We start from the raw sequence: 24,408 nt of genomic DNA on the forward strand, positions 1-24,408 counted from the left end.
CAGTAAAATAAAGAGATAATGAGACTTTGGTTTTCCTTACCGAGTCAATCTGCTCCACAGGGCAGTCTGGTGTTTGTTGTGGGAAAGATCGAGGGGCTGCTGATGGTGAGCGGGCGACGCCACAACGCCGACGACCTGGTGGCCACCGCACTGGCAGTGGAGCCGGTCAAAACTGTTTACAGGGGAAGGTGAGTCCCTCAGTGTCCCTTGTGAGCCAGTGTTTCCATATAAGTGCATCACTTAATGGTGCATCGATGCACATCAGTAATAATTTTGTGGTATTTTGTTGGTAATTAACGTAACGAGCTCCTGCGTTTTTATATCCTTCCAAACGGAACATTCCAATGAACAACCTGCAGCTGCTGCCTGTGCACGTGCGTGCGTGCGTGCGTTGGTCAGAGTGCTAATTTCGCTGTTGTCATTCATGCAGGATCGCTGTGTTCTCAGTGACGGTGTTTTATGATGAGAGGATAGTGATTGTGGCAGAGCAGAGGCCTGATGCCAGTGAGGAAGACAGCTTCCAGTGGATGAGTCGAGTACTGCAGGTAAAATCGCATACATGATAAACAGCCTACTTAGTCAGAAGTTTTTATTTTTGCAAATCCAACTTTTATTTTTGCATCCTTTAAGTACAGAGGCTGCCAAACCAAACTTGTTGGGGGCAGCTGTAGCTCATGGTGATAAATGGTTGTCCCGTAAGGTAGCCGGTTCTATCTCTGATCTCCCCATAGTTCACATGTCGAAGTGTCCTTGAGCAAGACACTTGACTCCTAATTGCTCCCGGGGCGCCACACAGGGCAACCCACTGCTCCTTAATCAAGTATGGGGAATTTCCCCGGGGTGAATAATAAAGGACTTATTATTGTTATTATTATTATTGTTACTCAGGTCCTTGATCCGGGAATGATCTGCAGGCCAAGCTTAAACTTAAGACCTTTATCCTTAAAATGATTTTAAACTAAGAATAAAGAAAGTAGTCACTGCTCGCTGCAGTTACTACAACAAATGCATGACCACAATGCTGCCTTGTTAATACACTGGATGATGTAATATATTTAGTTGTATCAATTGTTGATGCTGTGATCTAATGTGCTTTTCAGAGTGCAATGGGTAAAATAATGGGTTTGTAATAAGTGTTAATTTTGCAATCATTAAATGATAACTATTTTCTTCACAGGCCATCGACAGTATCCACCAGGTTGGCCTGTACTGCCTCGCGCTCGTCCCGGCCAACACCCTCCCAAAGACGCCCCTTGGAGGCATCCACATCTGTGAAACCAAGCAGAACTTCCTGGAGGGAAACCTGCACCCCTGTAATATCCTCTTGTGCCCGCACACCTGTGTTACCAACATGCCCAAGCCACGCCAGAAACAGCCAGGTAGACCACTTTAAACCATATCTACTGAAGTTTACAAGATAAAATTACGGCAAAGACTAATTAAATGTTGTAAGTATGTCACTAAATGAACCTGTCTTTGATCTGTTCAGTGGATGTCGGCCCTGCTTCTATGTTGGTCGGTAACTTGGTAGCAGGGAAGCGGATCGCTCAGGCTACAGGCAGAGAGCTGGGTGTGGTGGAGGACCAGGATCTGATTCGAAAGGTACTGTTGCAACGCAAACCTGAACCACACTTTGACTTCACTGACCCTGAAATGAAATCCAGAAGTTTAATAATGGAATTATGAAACTGGACCATTCTTTTTCCACAGTTCAAAACCTGGACTTTAAGACAAAATGTTCTACTTGAATGAATGTTATACTTTTGCTATTGTTATAAAATGTATATTGCATCAATAATTAGTTGATTATAATCGTGCAACTCATTTTATAATTGATTAGTTGTTAAGTGGTTTGTCAAGCAAACAAGCCAAAGGAAGATTAAACAAAGTTAAGTTGTTTTAACATCATTGTCAACTGAATATCTCCAGGTTTTGGACCGTTATTGAGATAAATCTAAACATTTGTATGAAATGGCAATGGGCATTTTTTTGTTGTTATTTCCTTATGTTTTAGATAAATCAATCAAGAAAATAATTGGCAAATTGATAGATTTAAAATATACATATATATATATATACACACACACACACACACACACATATATATATATATATATATATATATATACACACACACACACACACACACACACACACATATATATATATATATATATATATATATATATATATATATATGCATATATATATGCATATATATATATATATGCATATATATATGCATATATATATATGTATGTATATATATATATGCATATATGTATATATATATATATGCATATATATATATATATATATGCATATATATATATATGCATATATATATGCATATATATATATATGTATATGCATATATATATATATATGTATATGCATATATATATATATGTATATATATATATGCATATATATATGCATATATATATATATATATATGCATATATATATACACATATATGTATGTGTGTATATATATATATATATATATATATATATATATATATATATATATATATATATATATATATATATATATATATATATATCACATTAGAGTACTCTGTATAAAACACAAATATATTTAAAATAAACTGTAAATGCTCTGAATGTGTTTACCAAGTTAAAGATGACCCTGTAACAGTCGGGGGGAAATGGATGCTGATATCTGATCCTAAATCTCTGTTGTTGTTCTACCTTTAACTTTGCTTGGGTTGGGCTTTAGCTCTGTATGTGGCCCACCATGATGGTAAGGCTCTAGCCTGGCCCCCACCCGTCTTTGCTTCTCCTGCTTCTGTCAGTCAGATGTGCTTTTGCAGCCGCAACAGCCCGATGGCCTCCAGCAACAGCTTTGGCCCGACGCACAGATGACTGTACAAGCTGGTTCCCTGGCCAGCAGGGGTCCACACACCTAAACTAATGTACAGAAATACTCTAAAAATTAAGTTTAATGGCACTTTGTTCATCAGTGTCCCATAACTCTCTGCTTTCACATTTTGAGGATGGTAGTTTGCCAGCAGCCTATTTGCCTTACCAAACTGAAAACGTAGCAGTAAACTAAGTGTCATTTATCTAAGTGAATGAAAGTTGACAGTTTTGTCTTTCTTTTTAACGAAATAATGGAGACTTTAAGCAAGTGGTTCTAAACAGTCCGCTACCATATGTGACCTTTGAAGACCATCTTATCATGCACATTTACTTATTATGCAATCAAACTCCCATAACAAAATGAATTAGGAACATTGTCGTGTGCACCTCTGCTCGCTGTGTTCACTGTGATGCTCCCATGTGTAGCATGGCTTGATGAGTGCTCAGGGCAGATGGTCTGCATGATGTGACCCCTGATTTATTGTTGACCTGAGCACGACCGTGTGTGTGTGTGTGTGTGTGTGTGTGTGTGAGTGTGTGAGTGTGTGAGTGAGTGAGTGTGTGAGTGAGTGAGTGAGTGAGTGAGACTTAGGCCAGTGATATTAATATGACACTGCTGTAAATCATGATTGTTTGTCCAGAGAATGTCATGGTGTCAACTATGATTTTTTTGTTACTTTACGTGTTAGTTTTACTTGCCGTCAGACTTTTTTTATACGTCTTGTCTTTTTCAATCCTGTGCACCGTCCAGTTCCTCAGCTTTTTGAGACTATTTATTAAGAAGCTAAATTAAATCTTTTTTCTTCCAATATCACAAATAACAAATTTGCCCTAGAGGGGTTTACAGTGTGTACAATGTACTACATCCTCTGTGTTTGGACCTACGCATCAGATAAGGAAAATCTGCTGCCAAAAAAAAAAGGAAAAATAAACTCTAGGTTGAGCAACTGAGGAGGGATACCTCTCCCAGGGTCATGTAGTCAGAATGAAAAGCATGTAGAGATTACATACTGGTCAATCCATATGTCAGAAATGATACTTCTAGTTCGAGCAGTAGTCTCACTAATAATAGCAGATTAATACTATACAAATTATAACTACCAATAATACCAGCTGCAGTGAATTTAGTAGAATGTTATCAACCATTAAAGCATTGATAGTAAAATAAATATATACAATTTGCATTTTGTATTTCCTTTTGTGTTTTAATTCTAAAAATAGCTATTGGATTGGTCCCCTGAAGCATTTTTTTGTCAAAGGAATAGTACACTGAGGCACTAAAAAGCTTTTCCAAGTTGTCGTGAGACTTTGTTTTGAGTGCCAAAGCTTGTTAGTGGCTTGAGTTGCAGATGGTCTCAGTATGACCCCTGTACTAAAATATTCTGCAGACATACTCCTGTTGTTTGCCTCTATGTGAGAGGTCACAGAATATGTTTTATTTTCTCTATTGAATAAATATATCTGTTGTCACTGAGATCTGTTTATTTTTGGCTGTTGGTTGGATCGTATATGAAGTGCCACTCTGTTGACGCGCTTTTATGCGTTATCTGTTGGATCATTTTTAAATGGATTATTATTTGCCACAGATGTAGTTTTTTTGTTGTTGTATGCAATACATGTTTTAAGTCAGTCCACCATTGTTAATGTTTATGTGGTGACACACTCTCTTTACCAGCACCAGTTTTTGTCTGAAGCTCTGCAATGGAGAGCTCAAACTGACCCGGACCATGTCCTATACGTGCTGCTCAATGCCAAGGTAACGCACATGCGCACACACATGCACACACAATATGTGTGTTAATAATAACACACAAATAATGCTTACCTTCATTTTACTTTTGATAATGGTTCTAACAGTGCTTTATGTTGTTGTGTGAGTTCAGCTGTACTTTTCTCTTACTCTAACTCCCTTTGCTGTAGGGCGTGGCAGTGTGCACCGCTACTTGTGCTCAGCTGCACAAGAGAGCAGAGAAAATCACAGCTACCCTAATGGAGAGAGGAGGCCTCAACACAGGAGACAATGTGGTGCTGCTTTATCCCCCAGGTAAACACACACACACACCTCATTGTAGACGGGCATCCTACCTTGTTTTACCATTTGATATACAGTGATCAAGTAGCTGTTTAATTTGGCTGTGTTATCTCTGCAGGTATTGACCTGATCGCTGCCTTCTATGGCTGTCTCTATGCGGGGGTCATCCCTGTGACGGTGAGGCCGCCCCACCCACAGAACCTGGCTGCTACTCTCCCCACTGTCCGCATGATCATCGATGTGAGTGCACACCACTGGTTTTCTTACTAAAAGTGCTTCTGTTCCGCAGATTATCCAAGTACAACGTAATACAATTACGTTTGCATTTGTTTTATCTTTTACAGCTCTTTAAGAGAGACTCTCCAGAGAAAATATAATTTTTCATGCACACTGCTGATTTTTATCACCAAAAACATGATTTTCTTTAAACAGCTGTTGACAGTATTTACAATTTATAGAGTGATACAAAGAATTTTCCAGGTGTCCGGCTGTAAACATCTTCTGTAAACACCTGACTCTAATATGTCAACAAAATAAATAATAAATAAATAATCATGGCGATATCTATTAGCTACATGTTTCACCCGATTCACCGCTTTTTTTGGTCAATATTATATCGCTCTGAAGAACCACTATAGCAACTGATTATAATTGGCAAAGTGCCATGATGTAAGTAACTGAGACCCAACCTGATTCAGTGAAGTACCTCTGTTGTGATTTCCCTGGAGAGAAGCCAATCATATGGAATTTCACCTCAGGGATCAATAAAGTATAACAATGATTAAATGCCTTTTATTTAAGTGATGCCTCGAAAGGAGGATTTGTGCCAGATGTCACTGTGAAAGCATTGCATTTAATATCCTTGAATGAACTCCTTTACATGTTTGTTTGTTACAGGTGAGCAAAGCAGCCTGCATCCTCACCACTCAGCCTCTTATGAGGATCCTCAGGTCCAGAGAGGCTGCTGCCAGCGTCAACATCAAGACGTGGCCCACGATCATCGATACAGGTGCTGACCTTTGTCTAACTTTGACTATGTTGCGGAAACCTAATGTCGACTAAAAGCTACCCCCGTTAGTCAACAGAGTGATGCTGCATATGATGTATACACAAATATGGAACCATTACCAGATTGCAATCTATTCTCAGTAGCAAACAATTACACTAAGAGTAAGAAAGTAAGTGTCCAGTAAGAAAATAACACAAAATCCACTTCCCTCTTCTCACAGATGATCTCCCCAGAAAGCGGCCTCCACACATTTACAAACCGCCTACAGCTGAGATGCTGGCCTACCTGGACTTCAGTGTGTCCACCACCGGCATGTTGACTGGAGTCAAGGTGAATTACTCTCACTGATCATGCATATTGTATGGAACCTGGAGCAGCTGCTTTATCCAGAGGGACTTAGACAATGTCGATTTGCTCCTATTGTTTGGTGACAGCCTACAGTGTTTTTAAGAATTTATTTATTTCTCGGTAGATGTCTCATGCTGCAATCAGCACTCTGTGCCGCTCCATTAAGCTGCAGTGTGAGCTCTACTCCTCACGCCAAATAGCCATCTGCCTGGACCCATACTGTGGCCTGGGCTTCGTCCTGTGGTGCCTCTCCAGGTAACACTGGACAACACACACTGAATTTATTTTTTTTATATATATATATATCTATATCAGATGCTGTTCCTGTAAATGTGGTATTGTTTTTGTAACAAGTGTGTTTTTGGCCCAGTGTTTACTCAGGTCACCAGTCCATCCTTATCCCTCCTCTGGAGCTGGAGAGCTCGCTGCCTCTGTGGCTGAGCACGCTCAGTCAGTACAAGATCAGAGACACATTCTGCTCCTACTCTGTCATGGAGCTCTGCACCAAAGGGTTAGGAACCCAGACAGAGATGCTGAAGGTCAGAATCACACTCACACCCCTTTTGAAATGTCATGTCTGTCACTACTCTAAACATAACACGGTGTAATTGCTTGCACAATAATCTTATTTCCTGTTGAGGTAACAAATGACTACCTGATTTTAACATCGCAGTTTTTAATGTTTTGTTTTAAGTCTTGAATCTGCATAACTCAATATCTCAAATCACTTTGGCTAAAAATATCCACTGATGCTGAGTTTATGTTTGTCTCAGGCTCAGTCTGCACTTAACTGTTAAAACTGTGAATAACCCTTAGTCGTGCGTGTCTCCAGGCTCGGGGTCTGAATCTGTCGTGTGTGCGGAGCTGTGTGGTGATAGCAGAGGAGCGTCCTCGCCTCACTCTCACGCAGTCCTTCTCCAAGCTCTTTAAAGATCTCGGCCTATCGGCGCGTGCCGTCAGCACCGCCTTCGGCTCCAGGGTCAACCTGGCCATCTGCCTGCAGGTTGGTTTCATACCATCACACACGGAGTTATCTTCACACTTACTCCCTAATTCAACCAATCCTCAAAGGGTGTCATATACATATCTAATTATATGTTTAATCTTGAAAACGTACCCTCTAGTTAGTTTCGTTACTTTGTTTATTCTACACTACAGAAATATGTTGTTTTTTAGGTATTAACCATTTGTATTACTAAATGATAAATGAGGGTTCAGTCAGTCATCTGACATTTCAGAGTATTCATTTTCCTCTCTGCATCCTCAGGGCACTGCTGGACCAGACCCCTCTACCGTCTATGTTGACATGAAGTCGCTGCGTCACGACAGGTAAGACTGTAAACAACTGCTATTGTCACATGATTCGACTGGTGAAAACAAACTTGGCGTGTCGGTCAGGTCGAACAGAATAATTGACGGGCTGTCTTTTGGCCGTGCCCTTTAGGGTGAGGCTGGTGGAACGAGGAGCGCCACAGAGTCTTCCACTCATGGAGTCTGGCACTGTAAGTATTGATTATTGGCTAAAAAGACTTGTGTGTTTGTGATGCTCTCACTGGCCACAGACCCAGAGAGGTCGTTAAAGAGGTTGCATAAACTCTCATTTTATGTTTTCCTCTCAGATCCTACCAGGAGTGAGAGTCATCATAATCAACCCTGAGACCAGAGGCCCGCTGGGAGATTCACATCTTGGGGAGGTGAGTGAAGACAGACACAGAGGATCATTGGATGCTGACGTTTTACATTTTCACATTGTCCTCTCACTACAACATACTGAGTTTAACTCACTTTGAGCAAAGTGAACGCAGAAAAACACTGTCTTCAAATGTGTGCAATCTTGGATTTACTGTGAAACCTACAAACTTTTTTTTCGGTCCCGGTTCAGATCTGGGTGAACAGCCCTCACAGTGCCAGTGGCTACTACACCATCTATGGGGAGGAGAGCCTGCAGGCAGATCACTTCAACACCAAACTCAGCTTTGGGGAGCCCCACACTCTGTGGGCCAGGACGGGCTACCTGGGCTTCATCAAGAGGACTGAGCTGCTGGATGCGAGCGGAGGTGAGTGGACGTTTAAAAAAAGTTGACCTCATTCACTTCCATTTAGCCTTTTTTTTTTTAAGCCAGTCATGAAGGGGGCGATATCGATGACATAAGCTATCATACATGTATATTTATGTAATACAAGTCCCTTATGCATAGCAATTTCAGTATAGGTTTTCATATCATCTAACCCGAGTTAAGTCCATATTAGTCAAATACCTTTGTTCTTCTATGCCACAGATCGTCATGATGCCTTGTTTGTGGTGGGCTCTCTTGATGAAACGTTGGAGTTAAGGGGGCTACGCTATCACCCCATCGACATTGAGACCTCTGTGTCCCGAGCACACCGCTGCATCGCAGAAAGGTGAGGTTCTTCAATTGGTCATTTTTAATGATTATGTTTGTCTTCTTCTACATTTAATGAGAAACACAATAGGCTGTAGTTCACACAGTGACTGAACACATCTTGCTCCTCAGTGCTGTATTTACATGGACCAACCTGCTGGTGGTGGTGGCGGAGCTGAGCGGCTCAGAACAGGAGGCCTTGGACTTGGTGCCCCTGGTCACCAACGTGGTCCTGGAGGAGCATCACCTCATCGTTGGGGTAGTGGTCATTGTGGACCCCGGGGTGATCCCCATCAACTCCAGAGGAGAGAAGCAGAGGATGCACCTGCGAGACTCCTTCCTGGCAGACCAACTGGACCCCATCTACGTGGCCTACAACATGTGATTTACCAACTGACAGAAATGCAGAAAACTGAGCCAGGCTCCGAGAACAGATGTGAGGGAGAAGGACTTTGAGGCGCATTCAGTAGAAACCCTGATGTTCAAGCTCTGATACACATTCAAAACACCAAACAATGTGTCAATGCAAGTACAGTTTGAGTACTGTAATGAGAACACGCTTCCCTTTCAGAAACTATTTCTTCTTTGCTTCCACCTGCTCACCCGCTGCAGCCCCGCTTCACTGAACTCTACTGAGGGGGGGGATATTTTTTGTCCTCTTGATAGTAAATCCACTTGTCAAATGGGAGGAAATTGAATCTTCATTCTCTCCGTGCATCCTACTTCTCCCTCATGGCTCAAGTTTGTGTTTTTAAAGACGTTTTTATTTCCATACTTTCACCCTCCTTCCATTCCTTGGTTTTTATCCTGAACCCTCCATCCTCGTGTGCTCCTTTTTTTTAACCTCATTGATTCTTGAAGACAGGATGGCGCACTCAAACTGTTGAGAGGAGCTGGAACTTTCATCCTCTTGCACTTTAAGTCCTTGCACCTCTGAGTCCACGTCCTGTCTTCCCTGCCTCAAAGGGACCCCCCCCCCCCCCCCATGTTTGCTGCTTTCATGAGAGCAAATCCACATCAGTATTAAACGTAGCCACCAGAGTGCAGTCCTACAGGGGTGGTCCTGACAGATTGCCTTCCTCCAACACGTGCACCGTGGCTCTCAGCTCCCATCACATACTGAAGACGTGCTGTTGGCATTCACACGTTACAAAATGTCCGGAAAAAAAATACACTTGAATCATATGTTGGTGTGGGAAAAGAAAGATTTGCTTCTTAGACATACAAACCTGGATATTATCCTTGATGGGCAGAAACATTTCGGTGTGAGTCAGTCCGTTAGATAGTTCTTATGATTGTGAAATACTAATACCATTTTTGAAATGCACAGATATTCAGGCAAAGAATCTATACTTGGTGTTTAGGTGCGCATGCTAATTTTGAATGCAGTCAATGACAATATGCAGGCCAAAAAATAAAATAATCTGTAACAAGCCATGGAGTCACACAGCAGTGGATCGGTTAGTAGTCTTAACTAAAAGGTAGACAGAGACTCTGCGAACGAGGACTGAGTAATATGAGCGAAAGCTCCGTAACGGGTGAGTTGAGATTTGACAGGATCATGGACCAGTTTCCTGGCTTGAACTGAAGTGAGCCGCTAGCTTTCAGTCTGTGTGTAGTTTCGCGTTAAAGCAAAGAGCATCTTTCACATAATGTTAGCGTCACAGTCGATTAGATAAACGTAGATCATCAGAAGGCAAGTCAGTGCCTTTTTATCACGGTGACATGAATGATTACGGACGGTCGACGTTTAAATAAATACGATATCAAAAATGAGGACAGAACTTTGCCTTACTAAACTTATGGAATTCTGTACTTTCTATGTTTTAATCCCTCATTTCTAGCTGTACTGTTCGTGTATTTAAAGGACTATTCCACCATTTTTCACTTGTGGAATCTGACTCAAGTTTATAACTCATAATACACTCGTATCTCATGTTTTAGAGAAAGGGGGGGCGGGGGGGTCTAGTTCTTTTTACAAATTCCTTTGCGGTCCGGACTTTCTCATTTCATCATTACCATTTAAACCGATTTTTCTGAATGTCTGTAACACTGAAATAAAATAAATTAGGAATTAACAATCAGTAAGGAACCCGTGATTAAAAAATGGCAGAATCCTCCTTTATATATACAATACGGAGGTAATAACTGAGGGTGATGATGTTGTCTGTATACTGTATTTTAGAGGTCAAATATTACTGGTGTTAATGTGTACATGGATATGAACTTTGTCGATAAAAACTTGACTGATCTTTCATACTTGACAGCATTTTTCTGCATTGTTAATTTAATGGTATCACATTGCAAAAGAGAAAAAAAAGTTTCAGATCATTTTGGCAGGAACAATGTGCACTTTCCCAATATCATTTTGTGTGTGTGTGTGTGTGCGCGCGTGTGTGTGCTTGAGGGAGTGTGTGTGTGTCCAGTTCAACAGTGATACTTGGCTTTACTGGTGCAACAAGGTTTGTCTTTTGTAAGAAAATTATCCCAAAATATTGAACCTTTTTTTCTTCTTCTTTTTTAAGTCGCCACCACTGTATTTTAATTATTTCGATCCCAGTTTGGCATCAGATATGTTTTATAGGGGTTTCATCAATATTTTCTTGATATAATCTTTCTTTAAAATGGCACAACTTCTGCAAAACGGATGGTTTGATTTTAAAGCAGCTCGACATAAAGCACAACACGTCAGTAAACCACTTTTCATCAGTGATCACTGATGGCATGTCGGCGAGCCAGTATTTGGGCGCATTAGAGCTTCTGAGCTGCTGTGATAATTGCTTTGTTGATACTGTTTCACTTCGACAAGTTTTAATAAAGTTTTATAATGTCATGTTGGCCTTCAAGCATTTTCAATAGACATTGGTGCTATACAATAAGGGAAAATTGACCGACTTTTCTTCCTCCAATGTCGCAACAAAGACGTTTTCTTCCTGGATGCCCTTTTTGTGTGAAAATCAGTCATTCTTTTTCCATGCCAACATTTCACTCACTGCTCGGTTCTAAAAATTGTTCGTCATCACCAGTTTTCATCGACTTTGAGATCTGATGAAAACCCTCTGAACAGGCAACTTAACATGGACAAAGCAACTTGACATATCCACCATTTTAATATTTATTCCAGTTGTGAGGAATGGTGTGCATTTCAAACCTCCAAAGTTATTCTAAGCACAAAATGTAAATGTACATGTGAGGTATTGAAATTAGGATCTTTCACACAAAAGAAAACCTCAAGGGCCCACAATGTATACCTCAACAACTGTCTGTTCACTATGCATCGTCGAGCTGCAGCAAAGACATTCTGAACTAGTCAATGGTGCGATAACTTCTAACAACATGTCTTACTTGACAAAAAAAAACAAACACTGTCACACTGTCATTGGATGTGTTTCATGTCAAATAAAAAAAATCCTTTGTCAGAATTTCTAGTGCTTTCTTTCTCATTTTCCCTCAGAATGTCTCTGGAAGGTTCAGGAAGCAGCTACTGCGTTAAAAGAAAATGTCCTCTTGATTCCACCAGGTGGCAGTCTTACTAGTTTATCCAATGAAAATGAATTTACTCCCTCTGTAACATTATTGCAGTACAGTTTATTAACATATTAAACATAATTTCAACTAGAATGTCTCACTTTATATTTTAATAAACAATGTAACTTGTACTAAATACTAAACGGTTTCTTTAATCATTGGCTGACATGTTCTTTACAACATGAGTGGTTTTGCATGTTTTATTGATTCTATTTACTACCAATCAGTTGGAGGGGGTGTTGTCTGAGAAGCAGGAAGTAAGTAAGCCTGGGACTGAGGTCAGGTGTGAGAATCCTGCACGCTCTACTGGCAACAATTGTTTCTCTGATAATGTGACTTTCTTTGCTCTCAGTACAGTATATGTTTGCAGTAACTTGATACATGAGTTGTTTTTGTGCATTAATATTGTTGTGCATCGTGTTAATTCTGGTCAGTTAGAGTAGCCAGATATTTGCTCCCTATGTATTACATTCATTGTATGGTGCCAGCCTCCCATGCCCGACCACCTGTCCATGTCTAGAATACATCTCATCTGAAGTGGACTGAAGTGTTTCATTATGCCTGAATGCACATCCATGGTGTTGATGACAGCACTTTGTAAGCAGCATGCTCGTCATACAGTCCTGACTGAAGGATACTCAACAACTACAGTTAACCTTGCGTGAACCACAATGTTGTGTTAAAGATGTTTGACGTATGTTTTCAGAAATGCCTTGAATGCGATGGAGTTTCAAGAAGCTGACAATTTATTTTCATTCCATTAATATATAACAAATCGTGAGTTGCCAGGTTGTGACAAATACATTTGTCTATGTTTCTATTTGGTAATAAAGCAGTTACAATAGTAAGTGATCCGTTAATACATATTATGTATTATGCCATGCAGCCTGCTGTTTGGCAATCTGAGAACTCTGTCTAAAAGCCCATTGAAGGGGTATTTAATTAGTTTAAAGCTCAAAAAGAGAAAGCAAGTTTCTTGCTTAAGGAGAATAAACACCAACCTGAGAGATTTAACGTCACAACCTTGCAATTCAAAGGCGTGAAGCCTGCTTACAAACCATCAAACCCTCTATTAAGGAGGCTTTTATAGAAAGTAATCAATAATACTACACATAAATAAATGTTGAACATTAATTTTTGACGAGAAATAACAATTCCATTTGTTTAGATTTGAGTTCTGCATGGATAAAAACATCCAAGGAGCTTGATGTATATGTATATTTATTGCTGACAGATCGTGGGGATGTTTAAGAGCCACATCAGTGCAGCACAGAGCAGAGCCGAGATCAGTCTTGTGTTGGGTCCGTGTACACCAGACCCTGATGCCGGCTGACTCTGGTTTAGCCAACTTGCAAACCTGCTGGTCCTGGCGTACACCCCCGGCTTGCGAGGAAGTCCGCACATGATCCCAAAGCTTGTCACTCCGACCACATAAAACCGGTCCTCATCCTCGCTGTAACACTGCAGGGGGCCGCCGCTGTCGCCCTGAAGCACGCACACAAACAGCAGTCATGACTTGTTAAAAATGAAACCTGCAGCGAGTTTAAGAACATTTAAAGTATCATCACCTGACAGGAATCTGATCCTCCGCTCTTCAGCCCAGCACAGATCATGTTTTCAGTGACAAGGCCATTATACCAGGTGAACTGGTTACAAGTTCTCCGGTCAATAAGCACCACCTCAGCTTCCTGCAATCTGTTCATCAGCTCACCTGTTTACCAAGATGGTACTTTGTTTATAAATTATATATGCGAGCAACATATAAAAACTGGAGGGAAAGGCAACAATATACTTATTTATCATTCATAAGCAGTCTATGAATCTTTGATAAATTATAATATATATAAGCAGATACAACTACAACTGCTCTTGTGAGCACCCACACATGGAGGCTGATGAATAACAATATAGTTAAACACTGTTGTAATAATCTAAAATGTCTTCATACGAGAAGTTATGATGCTGTAGATTAATAACATGTTACATGACTTTTTATATGCTTACAACAGCATTACAGTTTGTTAAAAATTAATGTAATGTGTGTACACTACTGCAGTTGAAAATGTTTACTCATCATTAGTAAAGAGTCACAGGTTTTTCATTCTGAAATAAAATGTTGACCCATCATTTTCCGACTTTGGTTTATCAATAAGTTATTTTTGGGCCACATGTTCTGCAGCTTTCTTACAGAAGAAGGATCCATTTTAATTGAAATGTATTGATTATCTGCAAAACATCAATGCAGGATTAAATAATCTGTAAAAAAGCCTTGATAAAAGGCATTTGTCTAAATAATGAATTTGCTTTCTCAACATGTCTGCTATCCACATCGACTACTTCAACTTGATTTCATGATTTCTATAATTATAGTAACTTTCAAACCTTAGCATAATTGTGCTAATCTTGGCTGGCTCTACCTTAAAGGAGAACTGATGAAATCTGGTTACAAATTTTGTGGAGAAAAAAGTTGTATAAAGCCTTCTGTGGCTCCAAAGGTGGAGCATAAACGCTAAAAATCTTTTTAAAAATAAAAGTTTTTAAACCAACCTTTGTAATACTTGCTCCCCCATCCAGTGATGAAACAGTGGCTGAAGTTGAGGGTGAACTCATGAGTCACATTGTGAGGAGTGCAGATTGGCTGGATGTAGTCAGTGAAGTGGAAGGGAGAGCTGAGGAACAGGAGTGTCACATCGTTGTCAGACGTGGCGATATTGTAGTCCTCGTTCATTTGGACCTGGCTGATGGAGCGGGTCTGGGTTTGAATTCCTGGAGTGGATAACACTTGAAGTCCTGCCACTACAAATAAATGCTTTGTGCTGATCTTCCTGGACACAAAACAGAATACACTTGATTGTTTATGACTCTGATGGCTGTTTTCTTTACAAACTAAGCCAGCTGTCCATTTTCCATCTTTCATCTCAAACAAAGGTTGGTTTAATTAGTTACAGGTTCATTAGGAACCTGGCATCCTTTAAATGTACATGTAAGATGTACGTACTGTACTGTACCTCTGTTCTTGTTCATGTGTGGTGTGAAAGGAGATGAAAAAAATCTTGATGAACATACCCAAACAGATATACATGCACACATACATGTTATCATCAACTTCAAGCTTACTTTCTTTTCACTTATTAAATAGATAGTTTTCCTAAAACCAGTGCACATGCATCTTGGTCGCAGATGATTTGGCATCTGGAGTTTATCAGTTGTTTCATAATATTTTGTTAAGTCACAAATCCAAGTGTTGGGTGCCAGACATCTTTAATAGCTAGTTAATCTACATATACACAAGTTTTTACACGTTATTAATTCACCCTCAAAAGCAAAGCTTTCCATATCAAATACAGAGTGAGTGCCGGTCAGTCAGAGCAGGTTGTACTCACAGTTTGTGGAAGCAGTGTGCTGCAGTGAGCACCTTGAGGCTGCTGACAATTGTCCCGCCGCAGTAGTGTCTTGAGTGCATCTGGATGCTGACCTGCCAAGGCCAAGCCCCCTCAGGAGCCTCCCGGCCCCCCACTATACGAGACACACCATAGGGGATGACCAGGAGCCGCTGCCCACAGCCTTACAAACACAATCAAAAGAAATGTCCATGTGATATTTGAAATGACATCCTGGTTTTTACTTTGTTGGTATGGCTGCATTCTAGGTGTGTGAACCTTCTGACATAAAATGACTCTGACTTAGTTCTGGTACAATTAGCCAATGAATACATTTGTTAATAAACAGGTAATAAGTCAACTAGAAGAGAAAATACCCTGAATTATCTGGTTTCAGTTTCTCAAATGTGATGAGTTTCTGCTTTTCTGTTTATATCGTTATAAATAATATATCTTTGGTTTGTAGTTTTTTTGTTTTTGTTCAATGATCCAAATGATTTCCTTTTAGTAAACCCCATTGTATCGAAGCCACTAGAGCAGCAGCCACCAGGACTTTGGCTCTTTGAGGACAGGACACATCTCCTGGTGTTGAGCTTCACCTCTTGTTTTACGACCAGCAAACTGACTCAGTCACGTGTTCATGTAACCAAGGTTACGCCAGGCGAATTCAGCCCGTCAAGCAAAACTCAAGAACACGGCTGTTTTATTATTATTATTTTTTACGGCTGATGAATTACATCGTTCTTTTATATTTGGATGTTACGTTATTATTCATTTTAAACGTCACATAGTGTCACTTTAAATGTTGCTCAGGTAGAAGAAAGGGCTAATGGCTCCTTACTGGTGACAACCGCCACAGTGACCTAAAGTTGCATGGTCACTTATACGCTAGAACGGTTGGCTCCTCTGTAACCGTGACACAGAACATGTCACTTAAATTAATTGAAGTAACGTTATATTTGTGTGTAAAGCTCCCCGGTGCTGTACTCACTGTCCTGTGGTGAAGTCACAGCGCTCAAACACATGAACACATGAACAATCAGCAAAAGCGCCGTAAAGTCCATTTTAGTTTCGCGGCATTTTCACCGCAAAACAAAAACGACGTCTGTTCTTTCCGGTCGGTCAATGACGTCATGGGTCAAGTGTGAAATAAACTGTGGAGGTCGAGATTAATAAATAGTGATATAACTATTTTTGTTGTATCTCAGATTATAACCCAACAGAAAAATCAACAGAAAATTAAGATTATCAACAACAACAAAAAATCTGTTCATTTTTAATCTATTTATTAATTTACATATGCATACACATGCGGGCACACACATGCGGGCACACACACGACGATAACTAAAGACATGTGGCAGGTTAATAGATTAAAAGCTGCCTGTTTGCATATTAATTAGTTATATCAAAGAGCAGAGTGCAGGAGGAAGGCATCAAGGGGCTATGCATTAAAAATACTTCGCAATTACTTAGAGATGTGTTTCAAAATATGGAATCAAATTGAATTAATCTTAAACCAACTTCTTATTAATATTGTTATAAATGCATCAGACAAAGTACACATAAGGAGAGTGAAGGCACTCCTTGAGTACGTGAGATTACAAATAAAGTGTATTAAAAATGAACATCTATTCAAAAATATTTTTAAAATTGTTATTTCATAAAATATGAGTGTACATTCATGAAGATAATTGTATATAGTCTATATTAAATCAGACACTGATGGTACAGTGCTGAACATATTTTTTCAATCAAATATTATTTTTGCACTGTTTAGGCGAACATCACTGAAAAAAGGAGAACCACTGATCTAGAACCAAGAGGTATCTCATGGAAGCTGTCTCTGACTGAATACCTCCAACCTGACAAAAGGCATAACAAACTCACCACCCTGAACACAAAGTGCGTTTTGTCAGAGGAACCTTGCGTATTTTCTGTGCACAATCCCATCCGCCTCTCATATCCGAGCACATAGAGCTGAATTTTGTAAAGCACACTGAGGTTTAGAGGCTGCAGGCCCAGATGACCTTTACGTTTTCAAGAACTGCACTTGTCGACACTCCCTTGCATTCTGCCGAGAGTCATCAATTATGCAGGCAACTGCTCGAGCTGAGGGGGAAGATAGCAGCAACAATATGGCGACAACCGCAGTTTCTCCCCAGTCTTTTCCACATCTGCAGTTCTGCGACGGCTTTCCTGATTTAGTGTAACGCTTACAAAGTGAGTATCCTTCATTCATGATCGTTTGAGAAAACGGTTAACGTGTTTTTAGGTGACGGTACAATTTTCTCGCTGTCGGTACCCTTGCGTAAATGTCGCAGAGCTGCACACTGCACATCTTTCTTTTTTTGGACCTGGATGGAAGAGGGTGTCTGTGCGTGCTGAGCATCTATCGGCTGGACCAGAGCACGAATACATTCACGTATCTAACAGTTGATGTCGATCGCAAGGAATTTATCGGATGAACTATGTCGTCGAGCATCTGAGGCGTTGCTTAGACCTTTGAGAGAGGACATGCCTTGTAGGTTAGGCTTCAGGTAGGCGCCGTCTGACTGATCCAGACCCCCAAAAGACACAAAACTAAAGATTTTTTTCTTCAAATTTTGGTCACTTTAAAAAAAAAATTGTATATAGTCTACGCTCTGGATTACAGGATGGTGCTCTTGAAACACCATAAAGCTTCGATGCTATGTGAGTAGCCTGATCCTCTTTCCACCCTCAATACCCAAGGCATGTACATTCCTCCAGGTGATTTTGGTGTGGCAGCGTAGTAACTGTTCTCGAATCGTCGTTGATATGTTTAACCTTATTTTTAAGACTGTGTGTGTTTCTTATGCTCGGGTTTTGATTTATACTCAGGGATATCATGTCCACTGATAGAGCCTATATTGATTTGACAGTCGACATGGCTTCGCGGGTGTGGTGCGGATCCTTCAAGACAACGCGTAAAATAAAAAGCACCGAATATCTCCGGGAAAAAAAGACAATCTTATTTGACTTCTTTTTTTCCCCCGCTGAATAACAAGAGCGACATAATACTTTGAATAATTTTGATACATCAACACCACACTTGTGACTTTGACAATCCCACCGTTGCGTTTACCACAGCGTGACAATTTCCACATACAAACCAACCACTGCAGCAATCATGCTTTGGCCAATTTGGTGGTATAGCGGGCCACTTCTATGCGCATTGCCTACTTCTCTCGGTGTCCCAGCGTCACTTTTCTATTGAATTAAATAGATTAAGAAACAAAGGCACGTAATGGTGTCCACGGGGCCTTCTTTCTCATTAGAAGGTTCAGGAAACGGCGTCTCTGAAAATGAGCAGTGGAAACATGCTAAGAAAATGTGCCCGTTTGCCATGTGAAATGATGACACGTCCACACCTGAATGTAAGCAATGTGTAACCCACGAGACTGAGACACACCAAGACGAGTATGTCACCGTGACTTACTCACAGTGAAGAGAATGGAAGGATAAGCTGCAGGCCTACGGGCGTCGAGGGGAGAGCTCATGAGCAGCTAGAAGGCTTGGTTTATAGTACAACGGTTTTCCAGTTCGAGCTGCGATGATTTTTTCTCTCTCTATCAACCCTTGCATGTATACATTCGTGCATATGCATGTGTGTGTGTGTGTGTGTGTGTGTGTGTGTGTGTGTGTGTGTGTGTGTGTGTGCGCGCTCGTGTGGTGCTGAAGTGGACAGCGCCAGCAGAGCAACAGAAGGCTCAGAGACTGAGGTTCCGGGGTCCATTTTAAAACAGACGTCTTGGCTCCCTCCCTGCATGTTTTCATGTGTTTTTTTTTACCCCGATATAGAGTGGAGTCTTTGCTGTTTGATATCTACTGTATACATGTTTAATTATATTGTGTTATGTGAGAGGGGAGCAGGAAAGTGACAGGCCTTGTGATTCAGATAGGGGGGTTCTAGTGTTTTCCCTATTTAAGCTGCATCCCGCTTTCCCTTTCACCACCATGGGCTTAAGGGTAAAACAGATTCTTAAAAATGTGGCACGAAATCAAAAAGCAGCCATCCTTGAAATAGTCAATGACTAAGTTCAGGTGTGGCTGTGTTCCCACTGAACTCCTCTCAGCTGCCTCCTCTTTCCTCCAGCACTGCCTCACATTAGTATATTGACCCTGAAATGTCCTGCAGCTTGAACAGTTGTCATGTAACCATCATACCCTGTTACATCTAAGTGTGCTGGAAAAAGACTCCACTCAGTTATACATCCATAAGGTATACTGAGACTTCTGTTATAGCATTTCAGCAGCTATTAAAAACATCACAAGGAGTCAAATCCCTAAATAGGTCTTTGTTGTCAGAGCTTAAAAGCAGAACCTATTGTTTTAAACATTGGAGAAAATTGATAACAGGTATATAAAATACATACCTTTTGCTTTTTTTAATATCCTGAAAGATCTTAAAATATCTCACCAAGAAGAAATTATAGCAACAAGGAATAAAACTACAATATTCTTCCCAAACCTACAATATATTATATAAACATACCTAAGGTCCACTGGCCATGACCGCAGTATATTCCTAAATCTAATTCACCTTTTCATATATTCACATCACTGAGCATATTTTAAGATACCAGTTATATATATATATATATATATATATATATATATATATATATATATATATATATATATATATATATATATATATATATATATATCATAACTTGTATCAGATGTATCATTGTTCTGTTTTTTCTCTGTTGATGTTAACAAAACATTAAACACAAGTATGTTCATGTTTTCTGTTCACCTTAACTCAGGTGAAGTCAAAAGGCGGAAGAGACTGTAGGATGAGGGAGCTCAATAACCTAATTTCTTGAAAATTGTATTCCACTTGACTATAATTACCGTAGATTTTTGTAGCCAGTTATTTAAAGAGTGAGCGAGAAATTACAAAACTTGTCCATAGGTAGCAAGCGTTGGAGACAGAAGTAAACATTGAAATAAATGTTGAAATAGACATTGAAGTAAACGTTGAAGTAAACGTTAAAGTAAACGTTAATGTAAACATTCGGCTCATGAGCATGTTTTGTGGATTGACAAATGCACAAACATAGAGAACACTATCATGATGTTCTCAGCCACCCAGTCAGAACGTCTCCATGTTGAAGTCTTTTGCTCTGGGCTGCTATTTATTGCCTGCCTTTTCTTATCAACATAGACTTGGGAAAGGAAAACCAAGCAATTTCTTAAATGGTAATATTATAAATAGATCATTTTGCAAAAATACAACATTCAGCCAGCAACTTATTTGTAATACTTTAGGTTATCTATGGTCATCTATTTACTATTTGAAATCCTATTCGAGGGAGGACATTTTTCTCTCCACTTCAACATCACCACGTCTGATCTCAATCTGAAAACGTGTTTGCGTAAACATTTGTGTGTTTGTGACCTGCCCTTATTTTGGTCACCTGTTCCAAACAGCTTCCTATGCTCAGAGAAAATGTCTAGGATTAAGGTAGAAAAGTAACATTTTATAGCTACATTTTGATTATAGTGTTCGCTTGTTCAACATCACAGGTAATAGGGTCTTTGAAAAAATATTGTGGTTAACTTTTTCTCTTGTCTGCACCTCCTGCAGAGCTGTTACTGTGGATGGTACACACCTAAAGACCAGGTAGTTGCAGGATGAAAACATGGCTGCACCCATTATTGCACCGCCAGGACCTAATAGCTTCAAGAAGTTTACTTTGGAATCGTTGGTGACTATTGAGCTGCGCATCAATGAGGAGAAGAACAAGAAGCCACCCAAGCAGGACAGCAGCTACCGTGATGATGATGACGAGAACAAGCCCAAGCCCAACGGCGACCTGGAGGCTGGGAAGAGCCTGCCCTACATCTATGGGGACATCCCTAAGGGACTGGTGGCGGTACCACTGGAGGATCTGGACCCATTCTACCTGAATTCTCAGAAAGTGAGCTTACAAACACACACAGATCATGCGTAGTGATGTTATCAACCCACATTTAGCAGAGTTGTTTGAACCAAAGGATGTTTCTGACTAGGTCTGGGTGTCAAACCTCAATACATTCTGGAAGAATCCAAACTGATGTAGGAGAATCAAACGCTGGCATCTAATGTTTGGTCATATTGTTGATTATTGTTGAAATAAAATAATGTGATCTTTTCTTTTACGGCAGCTTGCGGTTGGATAACGATTTTCTTTTTAAAAGTTTGGCCTCTTTTGGTCACAGAAAAAAGAATTGGAGAAAATAAATCTATATTTCTCAAGTATTGGTTATCCCAAACTTTCCATAGATACCCAGTCCTATTTACGATGCTATTGGTCCCTCTAACTCAGGCGTCCAACTCTTATATTACAACTGTATATTTGCCAAGCACCTCTAATACTAGCTCTGTATTGCCAGAATAGCATTACATTTCATTACATCCCAGCTCGTCTCTTGTGCCTCTCTTAATTTTTTATAGCAAAGTCAGTTGAGGTATGGTTTTTCAGATTTGGTCATTTCTCTTTCATTTGTCATATTTACTTATTTGCTTGTGTGGCATTCTGATAGGTAGCCTCAGAAGAATATTATTTTGAACATATTAAGATCGAGATGGTTGTCATTTAAATGGGATGGCGACAAGAAAATAGTGATGGTCCTGGTGATAATTTCCCCCAAATGGATTAGCATACACACCAATTGTGATGCTTACGCAGTTAGACCGGTGTTCGACTGTATCAGTCGAGTCCAAACATACCAATTAATTTCTCACACAATGGTCAGTAGATGAGTAGCCTCATGACGTAGAGGTGAGTCATACATAATGGCTGGAATTTACTCAGACAAAGACGAGACGTGGTTTGGTTTGTGACGGTTGGCTTACGGTTGTGCAGTGTTTACAGTTATTTTAATTTCGTGATTAGGTTGCAGAATGTCATTATGTTTTCCTGTGTGAGAGTCGTGGAGCTCTGGAGCTGTTGAGGGGGGCGTTGCTGTATCTCCGATGTGCTCGCGGGGCTTTGGGGAAAAGGTCAGAAGCAGTAACTGTTGAAAGACCGTTGTTCCACATGACAGACTTTTCTAATTGTTCAACAATTAATTTCTGTCAGGAGAGAAAAGCAGCAGCAGGCTTAGAGGACTCTGGTTGTCTTAAATGAGACACGTGTCTCTCTGGGGTTTCTGTCATCCCTACAACTCAGTGTGAGGACGGCTGGATGACCTTGAGAGTCCCCATCATGTGTACCTGTCAACCAGAACTGTTAAAGAAGACTGTATTTATGTCTGCGTCTCGCTCTTGTCGAACGAGTTGGCCTCTGAATGAAAATTATTTCTACATATAACATATAAGACCATTACGCCCAGGTATTGATAGAGGGTGAAATGAAGGCTCAGGAAAGTTAAAAATTTCCTTGAAATTTCACAGCCATTTTGGAAAATTTGAGCCACCTATGCGCGGTAGTGCTTCTATATTGTGTTTCAAACAGTAGGAACCCTTCTGTTTCTTTAGAAATAAAGATGAAATTTCATCATATATGTTCATCTTTACTGAAACATGAATTAATTGCTAGCTGTACTGAGGTCAGTTTAATACTGGTGTGTATATAAACAGGACTGAGTAAGACAAAATCTTCTACCATGGTAACGTCATTTGGGCTCTATTTTTAACAAAGACTTATGTAACAAAATTGGCATTTCTATTCAAAATGATATCTCCATTCACATATTCTAACTACTGCTGCACTTTGGTGGTGTTGTATAACTCAGAGCCTGTCCACACAGTGGACATTAAAATATAACAAGTCCTCCCTGGAAAAATAGGCTTGTGATAGTTAGTCACCATTAGCTCAACGGATTTGTTTAGATATTGTGTGTGTGTGTGTGTGTGTTTGTGTGTGTGTGTGTGTGTGTGCATTCGGGTTCACAGTATCTGTCTCTCCATCTGCTTCTGTCTCATACCTTCCTGTCTTTACACCGTGCACGCTAACTGTTATGTAACTCTCCAGTCCAGTTCCCATGGAGGAGACACGATTCAGATGACAAGCAGTAAACATTTCCATCGATACGTGGCGCTGTCCTAAAAATTACTGACTGACACACAACTCTCTTGTCGTTTTCATGCATTACTGTCACCGATAAATGCGAGTCATGCAAGGCTCTTTGTGCATCTTGTGTATGGCTCCTTGTCTCTGCTGTGCTTGCCTATACCAGCAGTCCTGTCAGCTCTCAGCTTTAGGGAAATCTAATTATGGCACTCGAGCTAGTCTTGTTCTAATGCCAAAGGGAGCCAATGCTTCTCTGTTTCTGGCAGCATGAGCGGCCGTGACGTCAGATCAGGTGGTGACCTTGACGGAAGAACGTTACTCTGTACGTCTTTGTCACTGAGAGGTGGCGGGCCGGTTCGAGATGTATTTCTCGGAGGGGAGGGCGGCGTAATAACTGTAAAGGAAAGCAGTTCATCTTCCTCTTCACCAATGTTCAGTTGTGACTCATTTAGATTGTCTCATAGCTGGTACAGAGGGCTGCCAGGCTGGCCGGATGATGACGCAGCATTCAGTCCCCCCCCTTTCCACTTGGCTGGTGGTCGGAGCAGGGCCATGCCTCGCCACGCTGAGCTGAGCCAGGCCAAACCAAGGCTATACAAGGCCGGTGAAACAGATATTTTTCAAGGAGAAGGTAACGAGTGATACAGATTGGGGGTGGAGGGATGAAGTGAGGACAGGAATGAAATGGACGACATGTGCAGGGATGCATGAGCACACTTGCTCTCCTTCTTGCTGCAGCCACGCTCACTGAGATGTGTTTTTGCTGGGGGAAGACCCGAAGGTGCAAAAACGTTCTCACAGAAAAAGAGCTTTA

The 24,408-nt window shown here is 40.5% G+C and overlaps 3 protein-coding genes across 7 annotated transcripts in view; 2 read left to right on the forward strand and 1 right to left on the reverse strand.

Annotated features, from left to right (window-relative positions):
- The window catches only part of dip2ba (disco-interacting protein 2 homolog Ba), a 38,409-nt gene extending 26,917 nt beyond the window's left edge, over positions 1–11,492 (forward strand). Inside the window, exons 21-38 of the mRNA XM_068596856.1 lie at positions 61–188; positions 431–545; positions 1,178–1,379; positions 1,490–1,602; positions 4,562–4,642; positions 4,807–4,930; positions 5,037–5,158; positions 5,816–5,927; positions 6,148–6,257; positions 6,400–6,530; positions 6,646–6,814; positions 7,108–7,278; positions 7,543–7,604; positions 7,720–7,777; positions 7,895–7,969; positions 8,158–8,332; positions 8,555–8,678; positions 8,792–11,492. Of these exons, the coding sequence (XP_068452957.1) occupies positions 61–188; positions 431–545; positions 1,178–1,379; positions 1,490–1,602; positions 4,562–4,642; positions 4,807–4,930; positions 5,037–5,158; positions 5,816–5,927; positions 6,148–6,257; positions 6,400–6,530; positions 6,646–6,814; positions 7,108–7,278; positions 7,543–7,604; positions 7,720–7,777; positions 7,895–7,969; positions 8,158–8,332; positions 8,555–8,678; positions 8,792–9,044 (2,325 nt within the window). The 3' untranslated portion in view covers positions 9,045–11,492. The remainder of the gene's footprint in view (positions 1–60; positions 189–430; positions 546–1,177; positions 1,380–1,489; positions 1,603–4,561; positions 4,643–4,806; positions 4,931–5,036; positions 5,159–5,815; positions 5,928–6,147; positions 6,258–6,399; positions 6,531–6,645; positions 6,815–7,107; positions 7,279–7,542; positions 7,605–7,719; positions 7,778–7,894; positions 7,970–8,157; positions 8,333–8,554; positions 8,679–8,791) is intronic.
- Positions 11,493–13,391: 1,899 nt separating this feature from the next.
- LOC137800834 (transmembrane protease serine 11D) lies at positions 13,392–16,688 on the reverse strand. Its single transcript, XM_068598188.1, has 5 exons — positions 16,559–16,688; positions 15,571–15,751; positions 14,735–15,012; positions 13,756–13,898; positions 13,392–13,672 (listed from the first exon to the last, which is right to left on the reverse strand). Exons 1-5 carry the CDS (start codon positions 16,629–16,631, stop codon positions 13,409–13,411), a joined length of 939 nt encoding a protein of 312 aa, XP_068454289.1. The 5' UTR covers positions 16,632–16,688; the 3' UTR covers positions 13,392–13,408.
- A 969-nt stretch (positions 16,689–17,657) lies between these two features.
- The window catches only part of scn8aa (sodium channel, voltage gated, type VIII, alpha subunit a), a 42,767-nt gene continuing 36,016 nt past the window's right edge, over positions 17,658–24,408 (forward strand). For 4 of the 5 annotated variants that reach the window (XM_068596853.1, XM_068596855.1, XM_068596851.1 and 1 more), the window contains exons 1-2: positions 17,658–17,790; positions 21,185–21,518. In XM_068596853.1, coding sequence (XP_068452954.1) covers positions 21,240–21,518 — 279 coding nt within the window. In that variant the 5' untranslated portion in view covers positions 17,658–17,790; positions 21,185–21,239. Of the gene's footprint in view, positions 17,791–17,816; positions 18,262–21,184; positions 21,519–24,408 lie in introns of those variants that run through there. The other variant, XM_068596852.1, reaches the window with a different exon arrangement.

Source organism: Clinocottus analis, unplaced genomic scaffold (genome assembly GCF_023055335.1).
Source record: "Clinocottus analis isolate CAN_PGR_092001 unplaced genomic scaffold, fCliAna1.0.p SCAF_4, whole genome shotgun sequence".
NCBI classification, from domain to species: Eukaryota; Metazoa; Chordata; class Actinopteri; order Perciformes; family Cottidae; genus Clinocottus; species Clinocottus analis.

Excerpts from the sequence above, each read along its gene's own strand:
- LOC137800834 (XM_068598188.1), bottom strand. The coding sequence starts at position 16,631 with ATGGACTTTACGGCGCTTTTGCTGATTGTTCATGTGTTCATGTGTTTG. Across the intron at positions 15,752-16,558 it reads TGTGACTTCACCACAGGACA|GCTGTGGGCAGCGGCTCCTG; the intron begins GTGAGTACAGCA and ends TGTGTTTGTAAG. Across the intron at positions 13,673-13,755 it reads GAGGATCAGATTCCTGTCAG|GGCGACAGCGGCGGCCCCCT; the intron begins GTGATGATACTT and ends TGCGTGCTTCAG.